The 27,202-nt window shown below is 40.9% G+C and overlaps 1 protein-coding gene across 2 annotated transcripts in view; it reads left to right on the forward strand.

Moving 5' to 3' along the window:
* rassf5 (Ras association domain family member 5) overlaps positions 1–27,202 on the forward strand; it is a 38,931-nt gene that overhangs the window by 1,886 nt on the left and 9,843 nt on the right. For both annotated transcript variants that reach the window (XM_084731326.1, XM_084731335.1), the window contains exon 2: positions 18,729–18,856. In XM_084731326.1, coding sequence (XP_084587452.1) covers positions 18,729–18,856 — 128 coding nt within the window. The remainder of the gene's footprint in view (positions 1–18,728; positions 18,857–27,202) is intronic.

Consider the following 27,202-nt stretch of genomic DNA (forward strand, 5'->3'; position numbering starts at 1 on the left):
TAAATAAACAATGTGTGACAAAACAGTGTTATAATGAAGTAGTGTAGTGCTACAGAGATACACTCGCTTACAAATGCTGTTCTCCAGTTGTAAGAAAACATGTTTGTTTGGCACAGACACAAAAAAGTCATATGATCATGATTTTACTAGTCAAAAGGAAAACTGTGGTGCAACAATGATCATTCCCACTAATCATGAATCAAATGACAAACGCAATATCAGTCAATATAGTGCGTCACATACCTGATGTCATGTCCGTACTGTACTGCTGAGTGCTGTTCAGACTCTGGTGACCTCACTTCTGCCACCTGCACAGCACAGGGACACAGAGAGTTTGGGCCAAGCCAATTTGCCCTGGCAGCGTGGATATGTGTTTAATCTGGCTCGAGTACGCACACACACCTTCTGCTGAGTTCACCCTGAGGAGTTTTTGTGCATGTGTGTATGCGGTGCATATATTGTACGTGCACGCTGTGTCTGTGAGAGCATGCGGCTGCTGAGTTGGCATTGTGTCAGCAGCACTCTGTCACAGGGAGACTGCGGCTGCAGAGCAGTGTGAGATAAAGCAATCAAGGAGAGGATGAAAAAGTGAGGAAAGAAGTAAAGGAAGAAAAAAAAGGACCAATAAAGAATGGACCAGCCGGAGCTGAAGGGAAATGCAGACAAGAGGTTGGAAATGGGGATGACAAAAACAGTGGAAGGTCCAAAGAGGAGAGGTGGAGGGAGGGAGACGGTGATAGGAATGAGGAGAGACACAGTGCTAGGACATGAGGAGCGATGGGGAGGAAAGAGAGCCAGTGCAAGTGAGGGATAGGGGGAAAAGAGCCGAGTGAGACTTTGTCCAGCACTGCAGAGCTGTCTAATTTAGTGTGCTATCAGCAAGAGCTCAGTGGAGCGAGAGCAGTGATTACTGGAGCACTATTCACTCACACACACACCCAGAGAAACACACGAACACACAGTCATGAGATTTACAACCCAAGAACTTCACTGAGTTTTTTTTTGTCCTCATTAATCTGTTATTGGATCGAGCTACACTGTAGAAATAGACCATTTGTTTTAACTTTAAAAGACAAGTTGAGGTATTTGTAATGACATGTTCAACGAGCTTAAAGGAGCAATATGAAACAACTGCTCATACAAAAATGAGTATTGTAATCCACATAGCAAGTTCTCCTTTATTCTTCTATAACTGTAAGTTGGCTAAATCTGAAGAGAGAATTCAGTGTAATTTTTTTAATGATTCAACGCAAATACACTTTTCTAGTCAAATAAACTTTATATTAATTCACTTGTGCCTGAGAAAACATGTTCAATAAGCTTAAGATATTAAATCGATCTAGATCCCTGCTAAATGAAACTGTAAATGGAAACAACAACTGCTCAGTCACACTGATGAACATTACAAACAAATTCAGTTTCCTTTTACATTTTCCCAGTTTTAAGAATCAGTTTTTCATTTCACTTGGTTTGACTTTCACATAAATACTTAACAATAAAAGTCGGACGTTATTTTGTTAACTAAATGTTTTTATTTTGAAACGGTAAAATCAGGAAGTGTTGGGTTTTCATCAATAGTAATTTAAGACAACTCCTATCAGCTGAAAGCGAACATGAAACGGTAAAATAAAACCTCAAAGTACAAACAGTGATGCAAGAGAGCTTCAAACCACAGAGATTCAACGAGGAGCTACAGAAATACTGAGAGCTAAACACACAGACATTTTTAAAAATTTGTTTCTTCATGGGCTCCTGTGCAGACATGAGTAGAGCCTTTGCTTTCTAGTGCACATCAGAAAAACACAGAAAGGAAGATGGGTCTACTGGCTATGAGAAAAGAGTCAGTTGCCTATTTTAGTGCTATATGCTCGTTATGTCTCTTCAGAAACTCACTGTAATGAACTCATTGAACTCTGTGCAGTGTTTTCATTCACTTCAGTGTTCTGAAAATAAATTGTACACATTTTAAGTATAATTAACTTGAATAAATAAAATGTATATTTATGTTAAACTAATGAGAAAAGTTAAGTTGATTCCACTGTATTCCTGTATTATTATTATTTTTTTTTACAGTATAATTAGCTGTAGTCTTCTGCTGCCAGATTAAACCGTCTTTTCCACTCCCTTTTCTCGGAAAACATCAGAGGTGCGTGTCTGCCCTGCAGTCATGGGGGGGTCAACAGGACATTTATGACAAGCAATACAGATTCAGTCATTTCAGGGTATTTTTGTGGGAAGAAACACAACCAAAACTGCCAAAATAGAAACGGCGCACGCACACGCACACACATACACACACACGCATACATGCTCTTCTTTCAACTACACCCAGCAAATGACAGGGAGTGAGAGACGGAGGCCTCGCAACCATAAACAACCATCATTCTGCCTCTTTGTCTTGTTGTATGCCTCGTTCCCTCTGTCTGTCTTTAATTTATCACCCTCCTCCCGGTATCGGTGTTGGCTTGTTGCATATAAAGCCTATAGAAGCAACTATGCAGCTCCTCTCCCCTGGGATGCGGACTATAGTGATGTGGCCTTGCCCTGCAGTGGAATCTGTCAATCTAGCCAGAGCTCCCAGTCTCATAGTCTGCTGCTCTGTTGTTGTGTAATCCTCTGAATTTATTCCTATGGCTGGCTTCGTGTCTTTATTGCTCCTCTTGGGAGTTAAAGCAGAGTTTGCTTTGTGGTATGCCCATGCTATACAGTAACCCCCACACTACATATGCATTAATACACAAGACACATACAGATGAGAGCCATATGTGGGACCAGGCGCTAATGAGGCAAAAAAATAATGAAGCATATGAACAAAGTGTCTGATAAGAAACAGTCTAGACATCTAGTCTGCTTTACTGACACTAATCTGCTGATTTAAGGAGCAAACTTAACTGTCTTTCACTCTCCTTTAATGTTCTCCATTTTGCATCCAAAAGTCTAAGACTGTATTGTTATATGCACAAGAAAACACACACATAGAGTATATTGCACACACAAAACAAATGATTTATACTATGGTGTTTTAAATAAAGATGTAACTGCGCAGAAAATTCTAATGTGTAGCAGTTATATGCATCTGTACAGTAGATTTGGGCTGTATCCTGTCAGTTGTTTATCATAGTTGATTATTGGATTTGTCATTTCCCCGTGTTGTGCCATTGGTCAGGGAAGAGCAGGGAGTGAGGGAGGCCAGGAATGTCATTGGCAGCCTCCTTAATCCCAGCTCTGGGTGTCTCCTGCCTGGGATTATGTCTCAGGGATGGAGAGGCTGGGATTACAGACTGGCAGACAGAGTCAGACGTCAGATTAATATTTAATTAAAGCTTTCAGGGATCCATACTGTAGTTGACATTTAAGGCTCACTGGGTTATCATGTAAATCCCTCAGTGTAGCATCTAAGCAGCAGATGACCAGTTAATGATTTATAACACACTAATTTAGTTTAAGTGCTTATAAATGTATTCATCAGCATAAACTGATTCAATTCACCTGGATGATTTGTATATGTATTTTAATAGTTAATAAATACCTTAAAACACACTGCAAGGATCTGTGGTAAGATCAAATCTATATTGCATTATAGGGGCATTCGTAGAGAATTATAATGCCTTCATAATGCTTTCTGATGCAACAGTATATCAGCAGTCATAACACATAATAGATGTGATTTATGATGAATTATAAGTGTCTTACATTGCTCTCGACAAGTTATAACCTAAAGGCTGACTGATGGAAGTTATAATACATTATAACTACCTGTTCAAATCCATACATGCCTCAGTAATTAATTGTAGTAAGTACATATTGATGCATCTATAATGATGCATGCTTTATTATAACCTTTCATTGTTGGTGGTAAGTAAAGTATAATGCATTTTCAGGCATTTAAAAGAATCTATGCTGCAACATAAGTGATTATTGTGTAAAATGCCAAAATGCAATGAATTAGAAGTAAAACTTGTCTGCTTTAGGTGAGGAATCTCCAAGTATAAAACAAAGGATGCATAGGATGTATTTAAAGTAAGAAAAAGACAAAATATATTTTGTTATCCTTTTGTTCACTAATCACCAACTACTTTCTTACATTGCATAATATGTTTAAAGCATCATAAATGCATTATAATTCACTATGTTTATAATTCACTGTTCACATAGACAGTGTCAGTAGATTGTTTCATGTGTAGTTGAATATCTAGTATCAGTTTTCATTACAGAATATTCTTTTTATTATTATTATTATTATTATTATTATTATCATTATTATTATTATTATTAATTGATTGATTGCTTAGGCTATAAAATGTCAAAAATGTATTAGATTTACAACTGACATCCTCCAGTTATTCATTCTGTCTAATCAAACCCCCCAAATTTAGATTAACAATGATATCACACAGAGGAACGCAGCAAATTAAGATACTGGGATGAGAGAATCTTTGGAATTTTGCTTGATGAATGAGTCAAACAATTAATGCAATATCAAATCATGTCATTCATTGTCAATTCATTATCTGCTTCACTACGAATCAAGTAGCTAATTTAGCGCTACAGTACATTCATCAGCTACTAGGTGCTCCCGAGATCGTTCAAAGTGGCCACATTTGTGTGAATTTCTTCTCATGTCACTGTGTACTTTGGTTTGTATTGGTCCTTTAAGTTAGCCTGTATATCTCTGTTATCTCTGCCCCCTGTGTCAGAGCTCTGTAGGACAAGGTGAATGCTCCAGAGACCAGAGCTCCTGGTGAACTGTGTATGACAGTAATGTTAGCTCATAAAGATCTCAGAGTTGATTAAGTCCTTTGTGCTCAAATATTTGCAATCTGCATCGGTGTTGTTGCAGTGCAGAGACAGGGAGGTATACTTGCATTGACACATGGCTGCCAGGAAGCCCCACATGCACACACCCCGAAACACACACACACATTTGTCACAGACCTTCACAGCACACTCCCAGTGTATTCTTTATGCCCCATGGCATTCCTGATCTCTCTCTGGAGGATGTTTTTTTTTCCCTTAAACTCCGTCTCTTCCTCATTTCACCTCTTCCCCTGGTCTACACAATACAGACCTTGTCTTAGGAACCCTTGTAGCCATTTTCACATCGGTCCTCTCAGAGCTCCATTCACATTGGAGGAGGAAAACATTGGAGGAGGGTTGTGTTAAATGGCTCATAACCTTCTTGTCCCGACATACCACTGCTGCCGCTGTGCCAGACCTGCGAGGAATATAGTTTTAACTAGACTTCAGCCAAAACATTCCTTCAGAGCTCGTATTTCCTAAGTTGAAAACATGCAGAATCTGAATAGAAGGCTGCATTGATGTTGGAGAAAGCAATTGAACACGTGTCCATCAAGTCATATTTCTATTATACTCAATTTTTTTGTTACTGTATATATTTTTTAGTTTATAATTAGATCATTAATTAGGTTGTAAACACTTAATTAATCATTAATAAGCTATTACAACACATTAGATTAAAAAAGGCGACAGTGACCTGTTATTTGCCACATAGTGAGCCCACATTTGTCTGTACTGTTAAAGGGAAAATTCTGCATTTTCATGTGGATTTTAGTCAATGTTGATAGTAAATGTCGTCAAAAGAAGCAATAAATTCCTCAGTGTGCTATAGAGACCAGAAAACTGAGGTCTCCCTCTACAAAATCTGTTACTACAGGCAGTTTCAGCTTGGATTTCCAGCGTCCACCTCAGGGCGGCTCAGGGGTGTGCTAGATGAGTATTTTTGTCAACTAATGTTATGTGTTGGCCAGGAAAGTAAGGCCCCGGTCACACATGCGCAAATTAAGGAGTATGGCTGCAAATTTGTGTACATTTTTTACGTTGAGTTCAAATTTAGTGAACCCTGAGGGGGCGGGGTCACAGCCTCAACCAATAGTGAAGTCTCAGCAAGGCCACTCCCTTGCATTTGTGTATGTATGACTGGACATTAACAGCTAGGCTAGGGTGGAGATGACACAGCAACATGGGCATCAGAAGCTCATCTGCAACACGTCCTGCTAGATGTGCCGGTAAAGCTCTGTGAGCAGGAAAACTCAGTTTACTTGGGCAATATAGCATGCAGAGAGGAATTTATTGCTTCAATTGACTGTATTTAGCATCAACACTGACTGGACATCCCTGTGAAAAATCCCAAATTTTTCCTTTAAGCCAAATTAACATAACAAAGTACCGGATTCATACATCGAAGCTTTCACAACGTTGTTTACCCTGACATTTTCAGCATGTACCATTTTACACTTTTAGAATAAGGTTTCCTTTATACTTTATAAATGTTAGTCACTGGTATATATATGTAAGACTCTAGCATTCAAAAATGAGTACTGCAGTCCAAATACTGAGTTGGAGTCATAGACCAGACTGTATATTAAATAGGTTGAACCCCTATTTAATAAACAATCTGCAGTTGAAACAAAACATCTACGTCTTCTAAAATAATATTTATGATTTGTTATGACTCATCAACAGACACTTGCTCATTCAGCGAACATGTGGTATTCATTTTCAACGGTGAAATGGGCAAAAACAAACAGATATTTTTGACTGGAATGAACATTTCAAATGACAACATGATGGCTGTAGCGTTGCTGTCAAAGTATTTTGACTTAGCATGTTTCCTCAATCTCTGATGACATATCATGGTCATTTCATGATTTGGTGCAGTAAATATATAACACATTTTTCCTTTAATTTGTAGTGAGCAGTAACTGGATCTCAACAAAGATCAATGGATGAAATTGTTTATAGTGTTTGTCATTGATTTATAACGTGTTTACAACCTAATTAATAACCTAATTATAAACATTTACAGATCATTTATGAGGGTTGTCTTATTTTAAAGTGGTGTCTAGTTTTTTTGTTCATTTTTTTAGAAACAAACAGCAGCTCAGTGACTCACTGAATTTTTTTTTTTTTTAATTTAAAAAGGAAATGTCAGGCAGATGAGGCAGGCAGATAAGGGTTTTGTTTTTGCAGAAAGACCTGTATGGTGTTTTGTGCTCTCCTCACTGTGTGTACATTGCTGCTCAGCTGTATGTGTGGCAGAACAGTGGGGATTTTCAACTAGGCTATATTTAGGTCGCCCTTGGTAGATAGTGATAGGAGGACTGCAGAGGAAGAGGTGGCCAGGGCAGAAAGGATGAGACAAAGGCATTCTTAAGCACATTTTTGCTGTGGCCAATGTAGGGATTTTTATTGAAAAGAAAACATGTAACGTCATCCTCAGTGATGCAATGACAACAAACGTTACATCAGACCATGACCTTCTCTCGATTATGTCATGCACTTGTGAGGGAAGCTGGTGAGCACATCCTGTTCCTGAAAAAAAATCTTGAATTTTAGAAGTAGGGCAGAAGAACTCCCAGCAGCTCTCTCTGTATCTCTTTCACAGTGCATATTTATAACCACTGGACAGCGCATCACCTCAGCCTACACACACAAGCACCCCTACACACACACACACACTCTTGAGGTGATGCATGTCCTTCGCACTGATAAGATCAGTCACTGTCGTGGGGTTAGATAGACGCATGGCTAGATGGCTGACGCACTTCCCCTCAACCAGGCTGTGGGGTTTCACACCAAGCAGGCAGAAAAGAAAGGGGGAGAAGGGTGTTGCTAACCACCTCTGCAGTGGTGTGTGACGTCTCTGCTCTGTTATATGGAGGTCCCACCATGTTCTCTACTGCTGAATGAAGTGTGTGCCGCCGAGGGAACAGAGAGGAGACAAGCTCCTGTTGCTGGAAAGAGAGGAGTTACGCCAGGATTGCGAGGGGGTCTCTGTCTCTTTAAGCTGGCTGTTTGTTACTGCAGAGTGTGTGGGTGCTGCAGTAGAGAGGGGAGAGAGGATGAGGGTGCACTGATAACAGAGAGAGACGCTGGAGAGGAACAAGTTGTGCGGCAGAGATTCAGGGCTCATGTCTACACACTGAGGTGTGACAGAGACCGGTCAGGTGAGGACCAGAGGAGAAAAGTGTGAGGCAAGCAGAGAGGTGAGGAGTACAGGTGGAGGGGTGGCAGAGCGAGTGGAGAGGGGGCTGTTTATTCGGAGCGTGGCACCGGTGGCAGAGTGGCTGCGCTGGGATGGCAGAGGGGGGAACTGGGGGGGCTGGCGCTGGGGCAGTCCTCAGAGGGACAGGGCCAGCCGCGGGCAGGACAGGAGGGCCAGCGAGGACTACACCCACAGGACGGTGCCGGCCGGATGGTGTCACCATGCTCCATCCATGGCACAGATAGCACCTCTGGTCCCGGGGCGGGAGGCAACGAAGGGGGAGGCCAGGGTCGGGGTCAGATCAGCAGGGGGAGTTGAGGGCGTCGGGGTGGGCAGGACGTTTCTTGGCCAGGTGTCACTGCATCTGGAGGAGGTCAGGGGAGATTCGGACGGGGAGGTCGGCAGCGCCTGCTTTGGGCAGGTGTCCCGCCGGCTGGGGCGGCTCCTGAAGAGGCTGCCCAAGTCTCGCTCCTGGAGTGACAGCCTGCGGATCCTCCGGCGGTCATCCTCTAACGGATCTCTGCTCACCACCTCAGGTATGGAGAGGAGGATGGAGTGCCTAAAAACTGGGATGAGACATAAAAGTTGTTTATTGAATAGTAAGGTTGTGTATTGGCAAGAATATGGCGATATGATAAATGTCACGATACAGGGGTTACGCTTCAATATACTGTAAACATTATGTTATATAGCTATTTTTTTAAATCTAATTTTAGGAAAACTGTTGAAAGCGAAGTGAGTGAAAAACGTTGACTTTTTTATGCAGTCAGAACAGGGAAGATACTTAACAACACTGTTATCTCATGGTCAACAACAATGAACCACTGCTGAATCTTTCATATATAACAGTATTGTGATACGGTATTTTTGAGAATCAATACAGTATCACAAAACAGTATCGTGATACTCTGGTGTATCAATATTTTCTTACACCAATATCAGTTTGGTTGTGATGGAGGTCAGTATTTTGTAAAGAGCAGAAAGGTGATGAGTAGACAGGTTGAGCCTGGGCTGCAGGCCAAAATATTTGAGTATTGTGTGCATCAGTCTGTCTATCTGTGAACTGCAATGCCCTCAAGTCCTGCTACTCTTTGTCTATATCACCCCCCCCCCCCCCCCCCCTTCTCTCTCTATCGGCTGATCTATCCCCATCGCTTTTGTGTAAGAGCACATAGTGTCTCTGTGTGTAAGATCGTGTGTGAACAGGCTGCAGATTGGCTGTAAACAGCAGAATAGTCCAGTAAACAGGTCAGATGAAAGCAGTTGGATCCTGACAAACACAGAAACCCTGCACAATTTCAAACTGTCGAGAAAATCTGACCTAACTGGATTACCATATTGACTTTCATATTTGTAGCAGGAATTTGAGATAAGAGTGAGCCTGCTGGAGGCTGCATGATATTGATTTTTCCCCATGTTTTCTCCAAATAGAGGACTGGCTAATGCAGTTTTTTTTGGGGGGGGTGATGAATACATAATGTAACATTAGAACAAAGTGTGGATGGGGTAAAAAAAAAAAAAGAGCAGGGGAGCAAAATGGCTGGGTGCTGGAGAATTATTGATTCATTCACAGCAAGAGGCTGACAGCTGAATAAAAAAGACGTTACTTCAGTTCTTTTGTGTGAGTGTGTGTGTCCTGTGTAAGCCTGATAAAACCCTGACCAAACATGACTCAGGGGAGCTGCTCATCAAGAGCTCACCGCTCCACCTGAGTGACGTCATGCTGCAGCCTCAAAAGCTTCACAAAACAGCACCAACAGCATGAGCTACGGCAGACAGATTTGGGTATTTTTAGATGGTGTTTCCTGTGAGGAAACTCGGATAATCCTTGTTAGAATGAAGTGGCCCAAACCAGATTCCTCAGTTCCTCTTTTGTTGTCTTTTCTATCGGTTAATTCTGTCTCTCTAAGTCATCATTTTTGATGATGCTGTCTGGAAATTCCTCTCAGATTTTCAAAATGGCTAAAGTGGTGAGTATATTCTCATGGTTGGAGGGGATAATGTGGTTTATGGGACTGACTGACGTATGTTTTGCTGACAAAATGTAGTTTTGGGACCAGACAGACTTCCTCCTGTGACCCCCGGCACTGATCTGTTATGTAGAATGCAAACCGCAATGGTTCGTAATTACAAGACAGAAAGTTGTGTTGTATGTACAGTCTGATTTTTCACATAAAAGCCAATTTAGTTATCATGAAGAGCAATACTTAGCCTTTGAAAACAGTTGTATAATGTCGTTTTTAGCTTCAGAGGAGCTTGTTAGTCTGTGTTGGAGTTTTGAAAGACGTGGACATTTATCATGCTCGGAGGCTCAAACGAAATTATGCTGTCAGATTGCTTTATGGGAAATGTAGGATCCAGTAGTTGGAGTTTGACTCATACCAGGGGCTATAGATCAGGATTTCTTGGCATATGTGGCTTAAATCTTTAATCTGACTACTGCGAGTCCCCAACTTCATGGAAGTACAATACCAAATCGCTGAAGTGCCCCATTAAAGATGAAAACCTGGACTAGACTAGACTTCTGCTCCACCTCTTGGCTCTGGCTTAAGAATATCTAGCCTGTGACAGGAGACTTTGACTTATCAGATGTCGATAAAATAGTCATCTACAAGCCACCAATCCAACCTGAAAGTAATTTGATGAGGCTCAACTACCTTTCTCCACAATAAATTACAGCACCTTTAATCCAAGCAAACTGTAATTTAAATCTTGTTGGATTCTTAAGGATTTGTTGTAAGACTTTGAAATGTTACCAAAATACATAAAAGTAGACCACATTTTACTTCACTGAACATCATTGTGATCAGGTGTAAAGGTTTATTCTAGGCCTTGGAAATATTGATTTGTAAAAATAAATTCTTAACATCTACGTATCAGATTTCTTAAAGAGCTTTCAGCTGCCTCTTTAGCTCCTCATCAGCTGATGGAGATAGTTCTGTTGTCGGCATGTCGATCTAAACTCTATGAACTCAAGTCAGACTTGTCACAAGACAGACGTGTCACAAATCTGATGACTCAAGACTCAGCAAAATCAAAAAAGACCTGCAACTTGACTTTGACTATAACACCAATGACTTCATTTGGACTTGAGCCTTTTTACTTGAAAATACTTGCTATCTTCCCACAAACCCAAAGATTAAAAAGTATGATATTTAAAAAGTGTACCATGGATAAATTAATTCCCTTTCATTTCCTTACTTTCCCACATCTACGTTGTTTGAGCCACTTCACCAGCATCCAATCAAGTTACAGGAGAGAACCATGAAGACTTAACTTTATGTTACTGAGCTCCAGTTGGAAAAAGTTATACCAAAGATAATTTAGTTTGCGTACAAAAACTATGTGGTGGTCAACAAAAATACTTACAGTATGCAAAACACGCAGGTCCGACATCACAGTTTTACATTTGAAGTGGCACAAAGAATGGTAGGTTGAAGTTTGGTTGTTAAAATGGCATTGTATTTGCACATTATGAATTGTTTAGGACTCAAATCTCTTGGGACTTGAGAGCAAAGACTTGAGAATCACTTGTGACTTTGCAAAACAATTACTCGATCCCACTTCTAGGAACTACGAATGACTGATCTCAATGACAATTTAGCAAATGTCATCCACCATATGTGGTGTGCCTGAAAAGTTCTGGAAGAAATCTTTTAAGTGTCCCTTGAGTTAAGAGGGTTCATCAAATCAATTTAAGATGCCATTTTTGTTGATCTTGGCAACATTGCGTTCTTGATTATCTGACTGACCCTGAAAAGTTGCAATCAATAAAGCCTTTAACTGAAATTATCACATAAAAATGACAAACATGAACATAAAAGCTGAGCAACGATGTGATATTCTGCTACAGAGATGTTCTCATTAAGCGCTCAGCTGCATCTATTTGTAGCTCATTGGACAGAGTAAGCCTTAAAAAACAAACAAACAAACAAAAAAACAGTTGAAGCCTGGTGGGTCCTCTCCTATTTGTTTAGTTAATTCAGGGAGCATCTGTAGCCTGACAGATGGAGGAGCTGATGGAGGGAAAGATAGAGATGCTGCGCTGATGGAGATAAAGAATGACAGTATCAAATATGAAATCATTGTTTGCACACAAATATGCACAGATGTCAAGGTGAAGTGGGGCAGATTTTATTTAGGTTAGGGGAGATTTGTTTGGTTGTGTGTCTGCTCAGTCAGCATATGAAGTGTGTATCCTGGAAGCTTGTAGAGTTGGAGGGAGAATGTGGGAGAAAAAAAGCATGATATTTTGGTTTATAATGATGAACAAGGGATGAAAAACAATCATATGTGTAGCATGGTGTGTGAGCTGCACAGTGGGAGAACATGGATAACTGCTCCAAATGAGCTATGATGGGATCAGACTGCCTAAAGCCCCCCAAAGACCCCAAAGCTGCTCTTAATTCCTTCGTAAGCCCCGCAGAGCGCCCTTTAGGTTCATTAGTGACCGTGTTAACATCCTCGCCCCTGTGTTATAGCTGCCTTACCCCTATTTACCCCTTCCCTCCTCACCCAGACATGGAGTAAGTACAATATGTCTGTCTCTATCTGGTGCCATGCAGACATCCTCCATGACCTGCTAATCTGTGTCTGTCACACACTCGCTGTCTCACAGGAAAAACAAACCACCCACATCCCCTATCTTCCAAAAAGTAACAGGAGATGATGCAGAAACTGTGACTGTTTTCTGCCTCCCTGGACTTCCAAGAATGGTAGGAGTGGAAAGAAAATAAGGATAGAGACTTCAGGAGATATCAGTAACATAACCATGGAAATCTTTCACTCTGCCAAGACAATCTGAATGTCCTCTTTTGAGACTTCTTACCATTTTGTCTGCAATTTAAGCTCCTCCCTTCCTGCCTTCCCTCACAGTGGGTAATATCGACCAAAGTGCAGCAGTGGAAGTTAACACAGCCACCACATATAGGTCTTTACATAGTGTACATCCGAGCTCCCTCATCTCTTTCCACTGTGTCTTAGCGCTGCCTCCGTCTCCATCTCTTTCTCTCTGCATCATCGTCCTGCTCTGTCTGGAGGCGGTGTTGGTTTAAAAGCAGTCAGACTGGAATGATGGGATCAGAGACAAAGAGGGGAGTCTGTGTGTGCACGCATCTCCTGCTGTGGAGGAGCAACTGAGGCTAGTCTACCATGGTGACACATAACACCACACACCCCTTGTTCTTGTTGAGACAACACACACACACACACACACACACACACACACTCACACCCATAGATTGAGAAAAAAAAGTCTCTTGATGATCTTTCAACAGATCTGCAGAAGTGGCTTAGGCAGCTAGGGCACCTCTGGGACTCTTCACAGACTTTTAAACACACATGTATACACCACACACACACACACACACAGGAGGATCAGATGCTAATGAGTGTTTATGGCTCAGCTTCATTACAGTCATCTCTCAGTGTCCTGTCCCCACATGCAGGTGTAACTTCACATGTGTTCACTGTCATCAAAGTGTCTGGATTTTTATAATAGCTTTATTTACCCAGACACAGGCATTTAATATCTTTTACAGGATGCTGAAGCTGGCAAAGGCACCATTAAGGAGTCTATATGAATGTTTATGACTGTTGTCATAATTATGAAATTGTTAATGCAACATTGTAAATGCCTTTATTATGATAACATGACATTAATCAAGCCAATATTGTATTTGCTGTGACAACTTGACATTAATCAAGACAAAAATGTCTTTTTTAACACTGTAAATCACCTTGGTATTGTACTTTGTCATCAAACTGGCCTTATAACATTTAATGACATTTATGGCAAGTCCAAAATGTATCACTTTACTTGAGGTCAAGGAAAATGTTTCTTGACACACACACATAATGGTCTCAGTGTCGAAGCTAACCATATATGACAGTTTAATATAATGTTAAAACATAAAGCTAAACAGTTTCTCTATGCTTGATAATGTCAAGTTGTCGTGACAAAGACATTGACAGGTTATGTTGTTAATGTCAAGTTGTCATTGACATCTCAAACAATGTCAAAATTTGCATTAAATGACATAATTGACTGAATGTCACTTAATGACAACAGCCATAAACATTCATAAAGACTATCATGGCATGACTATGACAGGGTAATTGCAGTCTTATGCACAGCCCATTTTATTATTATTTTTTCATTTTACAAAATTACAGCCACTGACTGCTGCATTATTTTTGGTTTGAAAGTGTACATACATGAGAATTTATGCCAGTGACAACTAATGGCTACCTTTTTTTTGTTTTATCAAAGACAGAGTTTAATTTTTCTGATACGAACAAAAAATGCTGTTCACATTAAAATGATTATTTAGCTGTTTTTCAAGTTGCCATTTTTCTCTCTGTTTTTTAACATCATGATAAATATTGTAATGTAGACTTTTGTTTATCATGGTATTATTGTACCTTCAAGTTTTGGTATTGTTGCATCCCTGATATATAAAATTTCTAAAAATGGAATCCCAAACCAGAACTACAATAGATTACCCCCCCCCCCCCAAATATAAAGTGGAATACTAGAGATAATAAAGTTTAATCTGTCAAAAGGGGTAGATTTATCAAAAAGAATCATAGCTCAGCAGCTTACTGGACAAAGAATTTTAAAAGGCAGTCAAATGAAATGCTCAATGAGCACTGGCAGCTCGATTAGCTAAGCTTCAGATCATTAATACTTTTACAAGAGTTCAAGGAGACAAGTTATTGAAGTTTTGTGTGTGACTTGAAGTGCTTTCCAGTCAAAGGGAGCAGAAAGAATTCATGAAGGTTCTTGTCCTTTGTTCAACATAGACTTAAAGAATAGAAACTAAATATGGGGATTAAAGGGTAGTTCCCAGCCTGATTTGGTGTGATAAATATGGAAGATAAATGCCACAAAATGTTGTAGCAGTGAATTAATCTAACAGAACCTGTTGTCACATTCTCATAAATGGACCTGAACACAACTTCTCCTAAAATATCCCACAGAAGGGAATCAGCCTCGCTGTCTTTAGGTTAAAGCAACTTCCCCATTTGAAAGGCTGCGCAATAATGTACTTTCCACAGAAGAGCAAAAGGGAAACCCCTGCGAGTCCTAACATGGATCCTAGAGGGGAGTTTTTTCTCAAGAAATCAAACGAGTGTCACACAAAAAATCACACGAAAAAATAGTTTTTTTTTTTCCCTACTCCCCTCTCTTGCTTTCTCTTTCATTCTTCTCCCTCTCGAGTCTCTGTGATTGTGCCTGCGTCAGCACGCCTGCATGACCTTCAGAGCCCCTCTGGGTCACTGGATCACTGCTGCAGTTTCTCCACATGCTCATTAGCGCTCACGTATGCATGCTGCAGCGTCACAAGGAGATACACCTCCTTCTCCTTCAGTTCAGAATCAGGCAGCACTCGGGCCAAAATGCTGAAATGGAGGCAGATTTGTGTGTATTTACAATACTGTGTATGTGAGTGAGAGACGGAGTCAGCATGTCTTATCAGTGTGGGAATGATCTGGATCCCAGGTGAACTGTGACTTGCTGACATTGGTGTATCTGAAGGTGTGGAACAGGGAAAACCTATAATCTCAGAGTGCTCCTCCCATTTTCCTCGCAGTCTGCCCAGCACCAATTCCTGTCTTCTAAATCAGTCATCAGGAGAAAGGCAAAGGGTGGGGTCTCCTCTAAGTAACCACCACCCAACACAGACACTGATTTCTGTCTTGAGAATGACAACATAGAAAGTTTAAAGATGTCCTGTGGAGTTTGACCACATATAGCACTATGGAGCAATGTTCTTTAAAGTAGATTTAATTTTTCTGTCTATTATGATATGATACTAAGGATACACATACTTTTTGGTGAGTACCTTTGAATTTAGGCAGAGATAGACACTAATATTTTTAAGCACCAGCCTCACAGAATGTAAAAAATGTAAACTTATGAAAAAAGAAGCTGCCAATGAGTGCTGTTACAGTATGGGGTTAAACCTTGGTGGCCAAGCTACCAGCACCCATGAATATCAATTTGCCTTTAGCTGTTTTATGGACAAAGCCAGGCTTGCCTTTTCCCATTTTTTCCCAGTTAGCCAGCTGCTGGTGGCAGCTTCATATTCACTGTACAGACATGATAGTGGTATTGATCGTCTCCTTTAACTTTTGGCAAAAAAGCAAACATATATTTATTTCCCAAAATACTGAGTATTTCTTTAAGTATGGCTTAATATGGTAGAAGTAGAGACATAGTCTGTTGTCTAAAGTGAGGGTGGATGGAGTACATGTTGGAGAAGCAGGACAGGATAGGAGTTTCTCTCTTCCTTTCCCCTGCGTGTTTCCTTTATTCCTTTCTGCAATGACCTCTAAACTATCATGAGCAGACTATTGCTTATCTGAACTCTACTCTTTCCTCAACACATCTGTCCTGTCAGCGAGGCATTGCAGCCCGTCCATCTTTCTCTCTCTGTAACACACACACACAAACCACATACTCTATCTCCCTCTCTTAATTGCAGTGACCTCTAAACTGTTATGAGCAAAGTATCCTTTATCTGAACTTTCCTCTTTGCCGGACATATCCGTCCTGTCAGTAAGCCCAGTACAGCCTCTCTTTACTCTCTCCTCCTCGTCCCCGCTTCAATAATCAGGCCTATTTTGCAACACCAGTGCAAAATAAATGGAGCATTTGAAAGCCAAACACGCTCTTAGGAAAATGCCTGCAATTCTAGGAATGAAAGTGAAAGTCATTGGTGATTAATCTGAACGTTATAGCTAATTAATAACTACATAATCCCCCACACACAACCTTCTCCCAGTGACCTAATGTCAGGAGAGCGCTCCTCTTTCTACAATGGTCATCAAGAAGCTTGTTGCCATGGTTACAGTGCTGATGCTGAGTGCGAGAGACACAGTGGTGTCCCTCTCTTAGCAGGATACAGACAGAGCTTCTGACATCAGTAGACAGAACCAGCACTGACTGCAGCAACAAAGAGTTGGACCAGAAAACAACAACGTGTTCTGTTCAGGCAAATATTGAAGTATTGGCTTCTAAACAAACCATTATTTAAATTCTATGCCTCCATTCAATCCGGCTGATTGCTGGTAGCCTACTGTGCAGTGTTTCATTTAAGAAGCTTTCCTGCTTGAGGACCATAAAAAGGATCTGACTCAGAGTTTCCCCCCAAACTGCGGTCCTCTCTTTGCCCATGTGGTTTAAAATCTCTCTTTTCTTGAGCATGGATTATCTCACCAACAGAGAAGTTAGATGTGAGGGTATGCGTCTCAGCAGAGGAGAAGCCTCTGGCCACAATAAAGCCGGCAAGGCATAAACAAGCTGAGGCTGTCATATGGGGAAACCAACTAAAATATCAAAGAACAGTGGACTATTTTGGGAAGTTTTGGGGGAAGTACCTAAATCTATTCTTTTCTAGCTGAGCAGCTGAGCAGTGAGATGTAGGCTGACCATAGCAGGGCTGCTGTACTGCTTCAGTGTTGGCTTGAATGTGTAAAAGGAGCCTGTGTGCATCCATTGTTACAAAACAGTATGTCTGTATTACATTATGCATTTGTTTCCGCTATGATCTTTGCTGGTACAGTGTATCCATTATAGATTAGATTTAGATATAGATATAGCTTAATGTGCCTGCACCAAATGATATCATATTGCAGCCGTTTTTAGCAAAGTATTTCCTGCCATCTGATGGGTAAATTAGATGAATAGATGTGGATATACAACGTCAACTCACTCTACACCAGGCCTAGTCAATTGCTTTTTAGGGGTGAGACATTTGCTATGAATTTAAATGTGTAAAACAATGCACCCTTTTATTTTTTATTCACTTTATTTTAGTTTTCATCATTGAGAAAGACACATTATGTACAATACTACAGGAAAATACAATGTACCTTAAGGGTAGCTTGTTTTAATTGACACAATGTTACTTTTTTTTCATTCAGTTTTACTCTCATACATTCCCGCTGATTAAAGACAGTTAAAACATTTTAGAATAATAAATATCTCTATGGTTAACAACAGACAAAACCAATGAATTGGATGATTAGTCTACTTTTAAGATAATGATCCTCTAATAAACAATGTAAACATCAATAAACTTAGAATGGCAGCTGGCTGTGTAAATAAAATCAGAATGGTAGATTTTTGGATATTTGTAAATGATCAAAGTGTTGGACTGAGGTCATTAAAGGGCCAGATTTGGCCCATGGGCCGCCAATTGAATACGCCTGCTCTACACTCTAGCACGTCTTGTGTATGTTTGTTAATGAACACTCAGGCAACAGTCCAGTACCTTGTAGGTGTGTGTCTGCCATTGGCCAGTAGATGGAGCTAATTCTCTGTGTAAAGGGATGGTTTGCATGATTAGGGTTATGGTCTGCGTTTCAAACTCACACACTCACAGATAATTAATCAGCATTACACTCTCTGACATTAAGTCTAGTTAGGTCAATTCATGCTTTATGGATGTTTATTCACTTCGTTTCTGCAGTTTGTTCACTTCTATGTGCGCTTTTCTCTGGTGTGTATGAGTTTTTTTTAATATTTCAAACATACAAATAGATAAAAAAAAAATCTAACATTTCACATACTTTACATATTTAAAGGACTAAAATCAGACCATGAAAAGAAAACAGAAAACATTCAGTAACCAACTACTTCATGGTGATGGTGCACCTTGACATCCAAGAAACTGCAGTGAAAGTTCTCTGATTGGTTTGTTTTTGTCTTCATCAGATTGCAGCTACACCTGTCACCAGGAGTGCGAGAACGAGGTCCAACTGGACTGCAACCAGAGGGACAAAAAGCCTGAAGAAACGCCATCTCCCAGAAACCACTGCTCCTCCACAGCCCCTCAACACAAGGTGAGGCATTTCAAACACAATGCAAAAATATTACTATTGATAGTGATTCATTCCTTTTCTTTTAAGTCCGGTCCCACACTAAACTCCTATATCAGCCTGTATGTTTTACCAGTGAGACCAATGTTCTTTCTTCATCATCTGTAGTCTGAAAACATCAGATTTCCACACAGTCAGAGAAAGTAAGATTATCTGTTCTCCTCCTGCTCATAGTTTGGGTATAAAATCCCAGCACACCATGGGGTGCCTCTCTCTGCCTGGGTGCAGCAGTGCCTTTAGTCATTGCAAAGGGGCAGCTGAAGTGGCTGACAGTGCATCACTTTCCCTCTGCTTCCATCACAGTTAGTTTTGTTGTTTGTGGTGATTTCAAGACTTGTTTTTTAGTCATGCTCTTGTACTGCTCTGTGTACAATGATGCAGATAAAAAAAAAAAAGAACTATTTGTGGCGTCTCTTTTTAAGGGCTTTGCTGAAGAGCCCCACATTCATCTAAGATTGGGTGTCAGACTCTTTTTGTTTTTGCAGAGGTGTACGTGAATCACGATTGGGTAATGGCAGGGTTCATCCTGCAGCATCTCTCCAAGCCTACACTTTTACGTAACCATCCACCTCTTTCACAACATGCTGCCCACCCTCCTCCTCCTCTTCCTCGGTTGTCTACTTATGAATTTATTTATATATGTGCTCATTTGCTTTTTTTGGTCACAGAATGTTCCCGAGACAGAATATGCTACGTCACCTAATGTGCCTCTCTCTCTCCTGCCTGCTCTGTTGCTCTCATGGCCTCCCCCAGTTGCTCTCTCTCATCTCTCCCTTGTGTTGGAGTGTGGCTTTGATTTCTTCAATCAGTGGTGGATCCCCATGTTCTCACTTCCTCAGCTTCCCTAATATGAATTCAAAGTAATTAGATTAATCACTATTCTCTGTAGGGAGCTTTATTATGGCATAGCTGTGTTGGCTCAAACTACTCTCACATGATATGCGTGCTAGTGGTGTATATTTAGTCATCCACTAGTGCAATATTTTGCATCAAGTTAAACTCAAAATCCATCCCTTTTCATCCTCTCATACTGTATGAGCCACAGGCTATCCTGCCATTCAGTAATTATGTAAAATTCATCCTCAAAATAGTGTGTGCCCACTCTGTGTGTGTGTGCAGGAACCTGAGAGTGTGTATGAGCCTGCATACTGCTCTTGGCATCCCAGCCTCAGTCACCCACGCAATGTGGTACACACACACACACACACACACACACACACACACACACACACACACACACACACACACACACACACACACACACACATACACATACACACCATGCACAAGAGAAAGCTGGATAACCCCATAGGCCGGCGGCAGTATTGGCAGCTCCTCTATGCTCGGGGGGGCAGATAACACAAAATTAGACCCCTGGTAGTGTGCCAGGTAGTACTCCGCTTCTAGAGAGCATGAACAAATGCACACAATCATGCTAGCATCAAACACTTTAAATGGGAATGGTGAGAATCTGAACAAGCAAGCGGGGGGGAGAAGGGAGGGGGATAAATCAAGTGAATTTTACCAAATGTAGAGCAGCAACTGCTCAAACGGTTTTATCCAAAAAACCATGATCATTTCTTCCAATATTCCACATCTACTGGAACAAAACAACAGCATATGATTTTTTTTTTGTTGAGTCATTTTTAGCTTTACCACTGCTTCTCTCTGAATTTAATGAGTGTGTAGTTAAACATAATGAGCTGAAAGTCAGAATTAAGTGAGCGTTGATGATGTCTGTCTTGGAGGTCTGTGACTAAGGCCTGCCTCTCTCCACACTCTTGTTTGGTTCATAGAGTACACTCGTACTGCAGACAAGTGGAGATATGACAGTTAATTTCCTGCAGACATCTTTCTCCCCTTTTGCTCAGTTTTATAGCTGCAGCCTTGTGAGTGTGTGGGTGAGTGTGTGTGGTTGTGTTTTCTGGCCCCTCTAGAGCCAGACAGATATATCAAACAGCTAATATATTCAGCCCACTATCGGCCAATCACAGCTATATCGGTTTATATCGGTACTGGCAATGTATTGTCCAATATGTAGTATGTAGTTTTGATAAGCAATTTAAAAAAGGCCAAAACTCTCTGGTTTGTGCTTCTGAAATGTGAATATTTACTAGTTTTGTGGACAAAAGACATTTTAGGGCGTCACCATGGGCTTTTGGGACTTCTACATCATTGTAAAGACCAAACTAGGGATGGACAATTAAATCACAATGAAGCCTACTGCAATTTTCAAATCCTAGGAAGTTTTTCACTCCCCTAATATCGGTATTAGCAACGACAAAAATCTATTATCAGTTAGGCCCTTGTCCGCTCTATCTTTAGGGGACCTTATTGTGTGCATCAGCAGAAATTGATCGCCCCAACAAGCACATAGATGCAGCAAACTGACCAGCTTCATTGACTCAGAGCCTGCAGGAGTGTTGCCCAGTATGTATGCGTGTGTGTGTGTGTTTGTGTGTCTGTAGTGTAGCATCCCACCCCCTGCATGCTGCCTCTCTGCTTTAGTGATTACACTGATGGAGGCGAGGAGCAGAGCTGCAGGTAATCAGTCTTTGGCCGAGTCAATCCTGACAGAAAGACGCCCGATGAAAGGCTAGCACACTATCCCTGCATGCTGCAGCCCTCCAGCAGCATATAGGTTTACCTATAATCATGTCTAAGTAGATTTTAAAATCATTTTACACACAGAGATGGCAGGTGCAGACAGATGCACATATGCATCATCAGTCTCAGCGGTGACAGGGGCATTTGCTGTTTTTTGATGAAGAGGTCACCGTCAGAGTCAGAGGGCAGATTGTAGGGTCAGTGTAAGGTTAGAGGTCACTGTAATCTCTATACAGAGGGCAATCATTCATTATTTTCTTAATCTCACCTTAAGCTCTGAGAGTGAGCCCTCCCCTCCACCTACAAACCAGCAGTGGTAGTGCAACTGTGGAGGTTTTCTTCTGGTCTGTATCCGTCTCTGATTGGTTTGGGTATTGAAACAATATTATAACTGTTGTGATAATAGATTAAACGAGAAAGCTGTAAAATATTTACTGTACTGAATCATAAAATGTTGATAATGTGTAATCAGAGATTAAGAAATGGTGCTACATTGAATTACTGATTTTATCAACAATAACACTACAGCAAGTATTTTCTCCTTTGAAATTTCCATTCCTGTCCAGAATATCTGTTTTTGATTGCCCGTTTCATGTTTATTAGAGATCAAGTTAATGCAGAATGTTTGCCCAATGACTAAGTGACATTTAAGAGTTGCTAATAATCTTTTAGAAGGAGTATATTTTTTTAATGGTTAAATTGAGCAATATGTTGATGGAGTCTTGCAGACTGAACTCTGACTGTGTATTTTCAGAGCAGTGGGCTTTTGTTTTTGTGACAGTAGGCTGAACTTTACATTGACAGACCACTGACAGTAACAGATGATCAATATACAGTGTAGCTGATCAATGTAGCACAGTGTTGTTGTAACTTGTAATCGTAGAAATATAATGTTGCACTAGTGTTCAGCGTCCCTGCAGCCTGCCTGAGCTTCAACCTATTTAATGTTCTGTCTATGGCTCCAACTTGCTTTGGACTGCACTATTCAATTGTGGACATAAGGGTCCTACATATTTCTCATTTAATCATTTTTAGTTATTTTTTAAAGAAAAAATGTCTGAATTTCTCAGCTGGTTTCTTTAGTTCTCTATGACAGTAAACTTAACATCTCTGGGTTGGACATCATTTTGGAAAACCGTGATCAACATTTTCTGACATTTTATGGACCAAACAACTAATCAGATCATTTAAAAAATGATCGACAGATGAAAACAATAATGAAAATAATGGTTAGTTGTAGCCCTGGTTGTGATGCCTCCTGGTGAAGTGTTGCATGATGCTGCAGCAGAATCTCACGAGAACAGCAGCCATCTTCCCCTGGTCTCTGCTGCTGCTACTTCCTGTCACTGCTGCTCTTACGTATGTAAAACAGGAGCTGTGAGGCTTCATATCTCTCACTCATCAGCGTTTCTACTTACCAGTGCCTCTTTGTGACTCTCTCTATGTAAGAGGAAGTGGCTGTGCTCTGCAGGGTGCAGTTGTTTGCAGGAAGAGAGGCAGAGAGAGTGGAGGGAGAAGAAGGGGGAGGGTGTTTGCAGGCTGATAACGCACTCAACCACAGATGGTTGAGCAAGGCTGCAGGAGAGTGAGGGTGCAAAAGACAGACAGAAGGAGAGACAGACAGGAGAGGAGAGCAGGGAGTAAGAGAGAAGGAGAGAGGCTGAGTGGGAGGTACTATTTCCAAAGCAGCTGAGAGGAGAAGAAGAGAGAAGAGGCAGGAGATCTTCTGCTCGCTGTTTACTCCTGACTCCAGGGACAAATGGATGCTCACACTCATAAATGCCGGCGCGATTGAGCTGCCGCCACAGAGGGGACTTGAATTGTTCTTTGTTTTTCTTCACCGTGGGTCGTCACAGAGACACAGAAGAGGAAGAAAGCAGGATGTGGTATTGCATGCACGCCATTTATGAGCGTTTGTTTGTGACAGAGGCTCTCAGGTGAGCAGGGTTAACTTGAAACCAACCTGTAAGCTGACTCCATGACACCAGCAAGTGCCTGCCTGTGTGTGTGTGAGAAGGTTACATGCTGTGTATGTTGAGCTGCAAAAGACCAAGTGAATATACTCTATAGGGTGTGTGACACCGGCGTCAGAGCATACACAGAAGGAAGTGACACGTCGCTCTCGGATTTCCTGGTCCCCTCTCTGGTGGCACGCAAAAAAAGCGCCGAATCTGAGCTGAGTTCACCTGTCTCGCCGTCACAGGTGGGACTTAAGCAACTCTCTGGATGCCTCAGCAGAGGAGCGATGACTTTCTCTGGATGAGTAAAGGACGGTTAGACTTGTACAGACTGTAATTTTTGCTGTCACATCAGCGTTGCCTTTTTCTGAAAAGAATAAAAACCAAGACTTCCTCAACCTGTAAACAAGCTGGACCTCTCCATGACTGTCAACACGGTGCTGACCCCCTCCATGACCAGCAGTAACAGCATGAGCAGTGGGTACTGCAGCCTGGACGATGAGAGTGAAGACTTCTCTTTCTTCACAGCCAAGACCTCATTCTTTGGCAAGCCCAGGCACGCTGCTAAGGTACAGAATCAAGGCAAAACTCACTCTGTTAGATGAAACTGTAAGAATAAGATGAACTTAGATGGTTGGCTTTTCAAGTCGGCCTGGGAGAGAAAACTGCCATTTATACTAAAAACATGCCTTCAGAAAGCAGAAGCATGAAGAGGAAGTGGTGGTGTCTGCATGCTAAAGTAGGCCTCTAGGTGTGTTTGTGACCGTGTGTAGGAAGAGGTTACTGTCATACATCTATTGTGTCACATTGATCAAGCCTTGCTCATTGGCCTTGATGCCTTTTGGCAGCTCGTTTATCATGAGAGAAGTGAAGATGGATTTAGCATCTTTGTCTGAAGACACTGTTTAGAGAGTGAAGACTTAATGCTGCTGCATCTCAGCCACTGACACAGATAATATGTTTGCAGTGAGTTAATGATGTGAACCTACAGCTTCCATAGAGGCCTCGTCTCTACAGTGCGTGGGAGAGGTTTCCGTAGAAACAAAGCTCATACTTTTGCACCAGAACATGCTAGTGTGTGCGTATGTGTGTGTGTGGGGCAACTACTTAACTGTAGTGAACCATTTTCCTAGTTACCATAGCAACTCATGGTTTTGGTGGCACTCTGCACACACTTCCTGAGATTTGGTTTTGGTCTACTGTACTTTCAATTACTTCACGCATAATTGTGTCACTGCAGTATATCCAGGGTTACTTGCACTGCAGGGTATCAGGAGGTGCTGCTTCTTTGTTGTTAGGGCTTGTCCCATGATGCACAGTAGGTGATTTAATGATTTTCTATAGCAAAAGGGAGAGAGAGGATTGTGGCAGATAGAAAAGAAGAAGAGTGTTTCTAGTTACACCAGAAGAAGCCTAGAGATATGCTCAAAAAAGTAAATCTAAGACTTCTTCTGTGCATGCAAAAGTTTTTTTTATTTTTTTTTTCAAATTTTGTTCACAAATTTGTTAAAATTTGTGTTAGTGAACACTTCTCCTTTGCAAAGATAATGCACCCACCTGACAGGTGTGACATACAGAGATGCTGATTAAATGCATGCATGATTATTGCACAGATGTGTCTTGGACTGGTCACAATAAAAGGGACACTCTAAAATGTACAGTTTTATCTTGAAAAAATAAATGCATTAGGTGCTATGACTATGTTATCAAAAATGCTTGCATTAAGAGCTGTTATTCACATTCTTCAATCACCAAATCATATTGTAAATGCTGCTAGAATGTGTGGCACTTTGCGGTGTCAATTATGCACATTATCCTGCAAAACATGACAACAACTCACTAAATGCATTTTCTTTTCAGACCGAGCAGGATCACAATGTCCGTGGTGAAACAAGGTCAAGTCATCATATCGTAGCTGTAGCTGTGTAACATCGGAGACGCAACAGTTTACTGGCGTTGTACATGAATAAAATATCAATTGGTTTAACTGACCTCTGTTTCTGGTGCTGGCTAGCAAGGGTAGCAATGTTTAATTGTTTAGTTGACGAATTGCACGCGTCACTAAACGTAACCAACCCAACCAACGAAGGCAACAAATACTAGCCAATCAGATGCAGAGTAGGACGGGTCAGGAGTTTGTCCTTCTGGGGAAAAAACATCTGTCCTTTTATTGTGAATAGTCCCAGAGACACCTGTGCAAAAATCATGATGTTTAATCAGCATCTCTTTATGCCACACCTGACAGGTTGATGGGTTATCTTGACAAAGCTACCTGACATGGATTTTGATTAATTTGTGAAAGAAATTTGAGAGAAATAAACCTTTTGTGTGCACAGGAGAAGTCTTACATTTTTAACTTAAACAAATGAAAAATGGGAGCAAAATAGAAGTGTTGCAGTCATATTTTTGTTGAGTGTAAATTTTTTGAGACAAGAAAGACATTTGCATTCATGTGAAGGATGAAGCAGCCCTCCTCTTGCTGTCCTTGACCTGGCAGTGTCTGTGGTGTCTAACTTGCAGAAGGTATAATCTCTGAATAATTGACCAGCTGTGTTGCCAGCATGTGGAGTTAGGGTTGCTGAGACAGAAGGGTATTGGGGTTAGCTTGTCTGGGCTGCCTGTGCAGAAACTGCCAGCTGATTTCTCTGGCACTACAAAGAGAAAACTGGTCTGACATGTAGTATAGCAGCAGTCAGCGAAGGTGTCCTGGATTTTTTCATGTTTTTGAATATGAAAAGGAGATATGCAAAAGATCTGTGTGGCATCCTGTGAATAGAGACATCATTATGTGCTTTGTGTATTAAAAATGTGTTACCCTGTTCTTCGATGCATGAGTGCATCCATGTACCCGGACACACAGGGACATACACATGTTCATCAAAACTGTGGAAGGGGAGTTCACATCCTCTTTTCTTTATGAATTATTTCCAGAGCTGAGCCTTTTGCTCTAGATTAGCCAGCCAGCTTTAATGTGTTTTGTCTGTGTGTGTGTGTGTGTGTGTGTGTATGTGTGTGTGTGTGTGTGTGTGTGCTACTGTGATGAGCAGGGGGTATATTAATTTTTTCTGGTCTGCTTTTTGATGCAGTGAAAATGAATGAGTTACATCGCTGTTGGTGATTATCAACACTATAAAAAGCACAGACAGTATTCATCTCTGCAGTATCTCAAACACGGCAGGCAACACTGGTAGGAAACAAGGATTGTGTGTAGAGGAGGACAATACTATTACTCTGGGTGCTATATAAATAAATGTTATTATTAATATTATTATTAATACTTATTATAGAATTTGACTATATTATGTCCTGTTACATTAATGAGTACCATACATCTATTTTGTACAACCTTACACCTACATTGCACTACATTTTGAATGGAAATGTTTGATGTTTTACTCTATTGCCTTATTCTTGGAGGGAGTAGTTACTTATGTAGCTGATAAAAATGTATGTGTATACATATACAATACAACTCCATAAAAAGTACACAGATTTGCAGCACAGGGACCAGATGCAGCATTGGAATACTGCTAATGCAACAAATATTTGATGTTTTGTTCTTCATAATGAGTACATTTACTTTTGAACGTGATGTATATTTTGTTGTTGGTGCTACTTGAAAACAATGAGGAGAACTACTCTCACACAATATCGCTTACTGCTGAAATATGTATTCATGTACGTTTCCGTCTGTCTGACCTTTATCAGTTATATCAGCAGTAGCACAGCACTTCCATACACATAT

Source organism: Lutjanus erythropterus, chromosome 2 (genome assembly GCF_056507025.1).
Source record: "Lutjanus erythropterus isolate fLutEry1 chromosome 2, fLutEry1.hap2, whole genome shotgun sequence".
NCBI classification, from domain to species: domain Eukaryota; kingdom Metazoa; phylum Chordata; class Actinopteri; order Lutjaniformes; family Lutjanidae; genus Lutjanus; species Lutjanus erythropterus.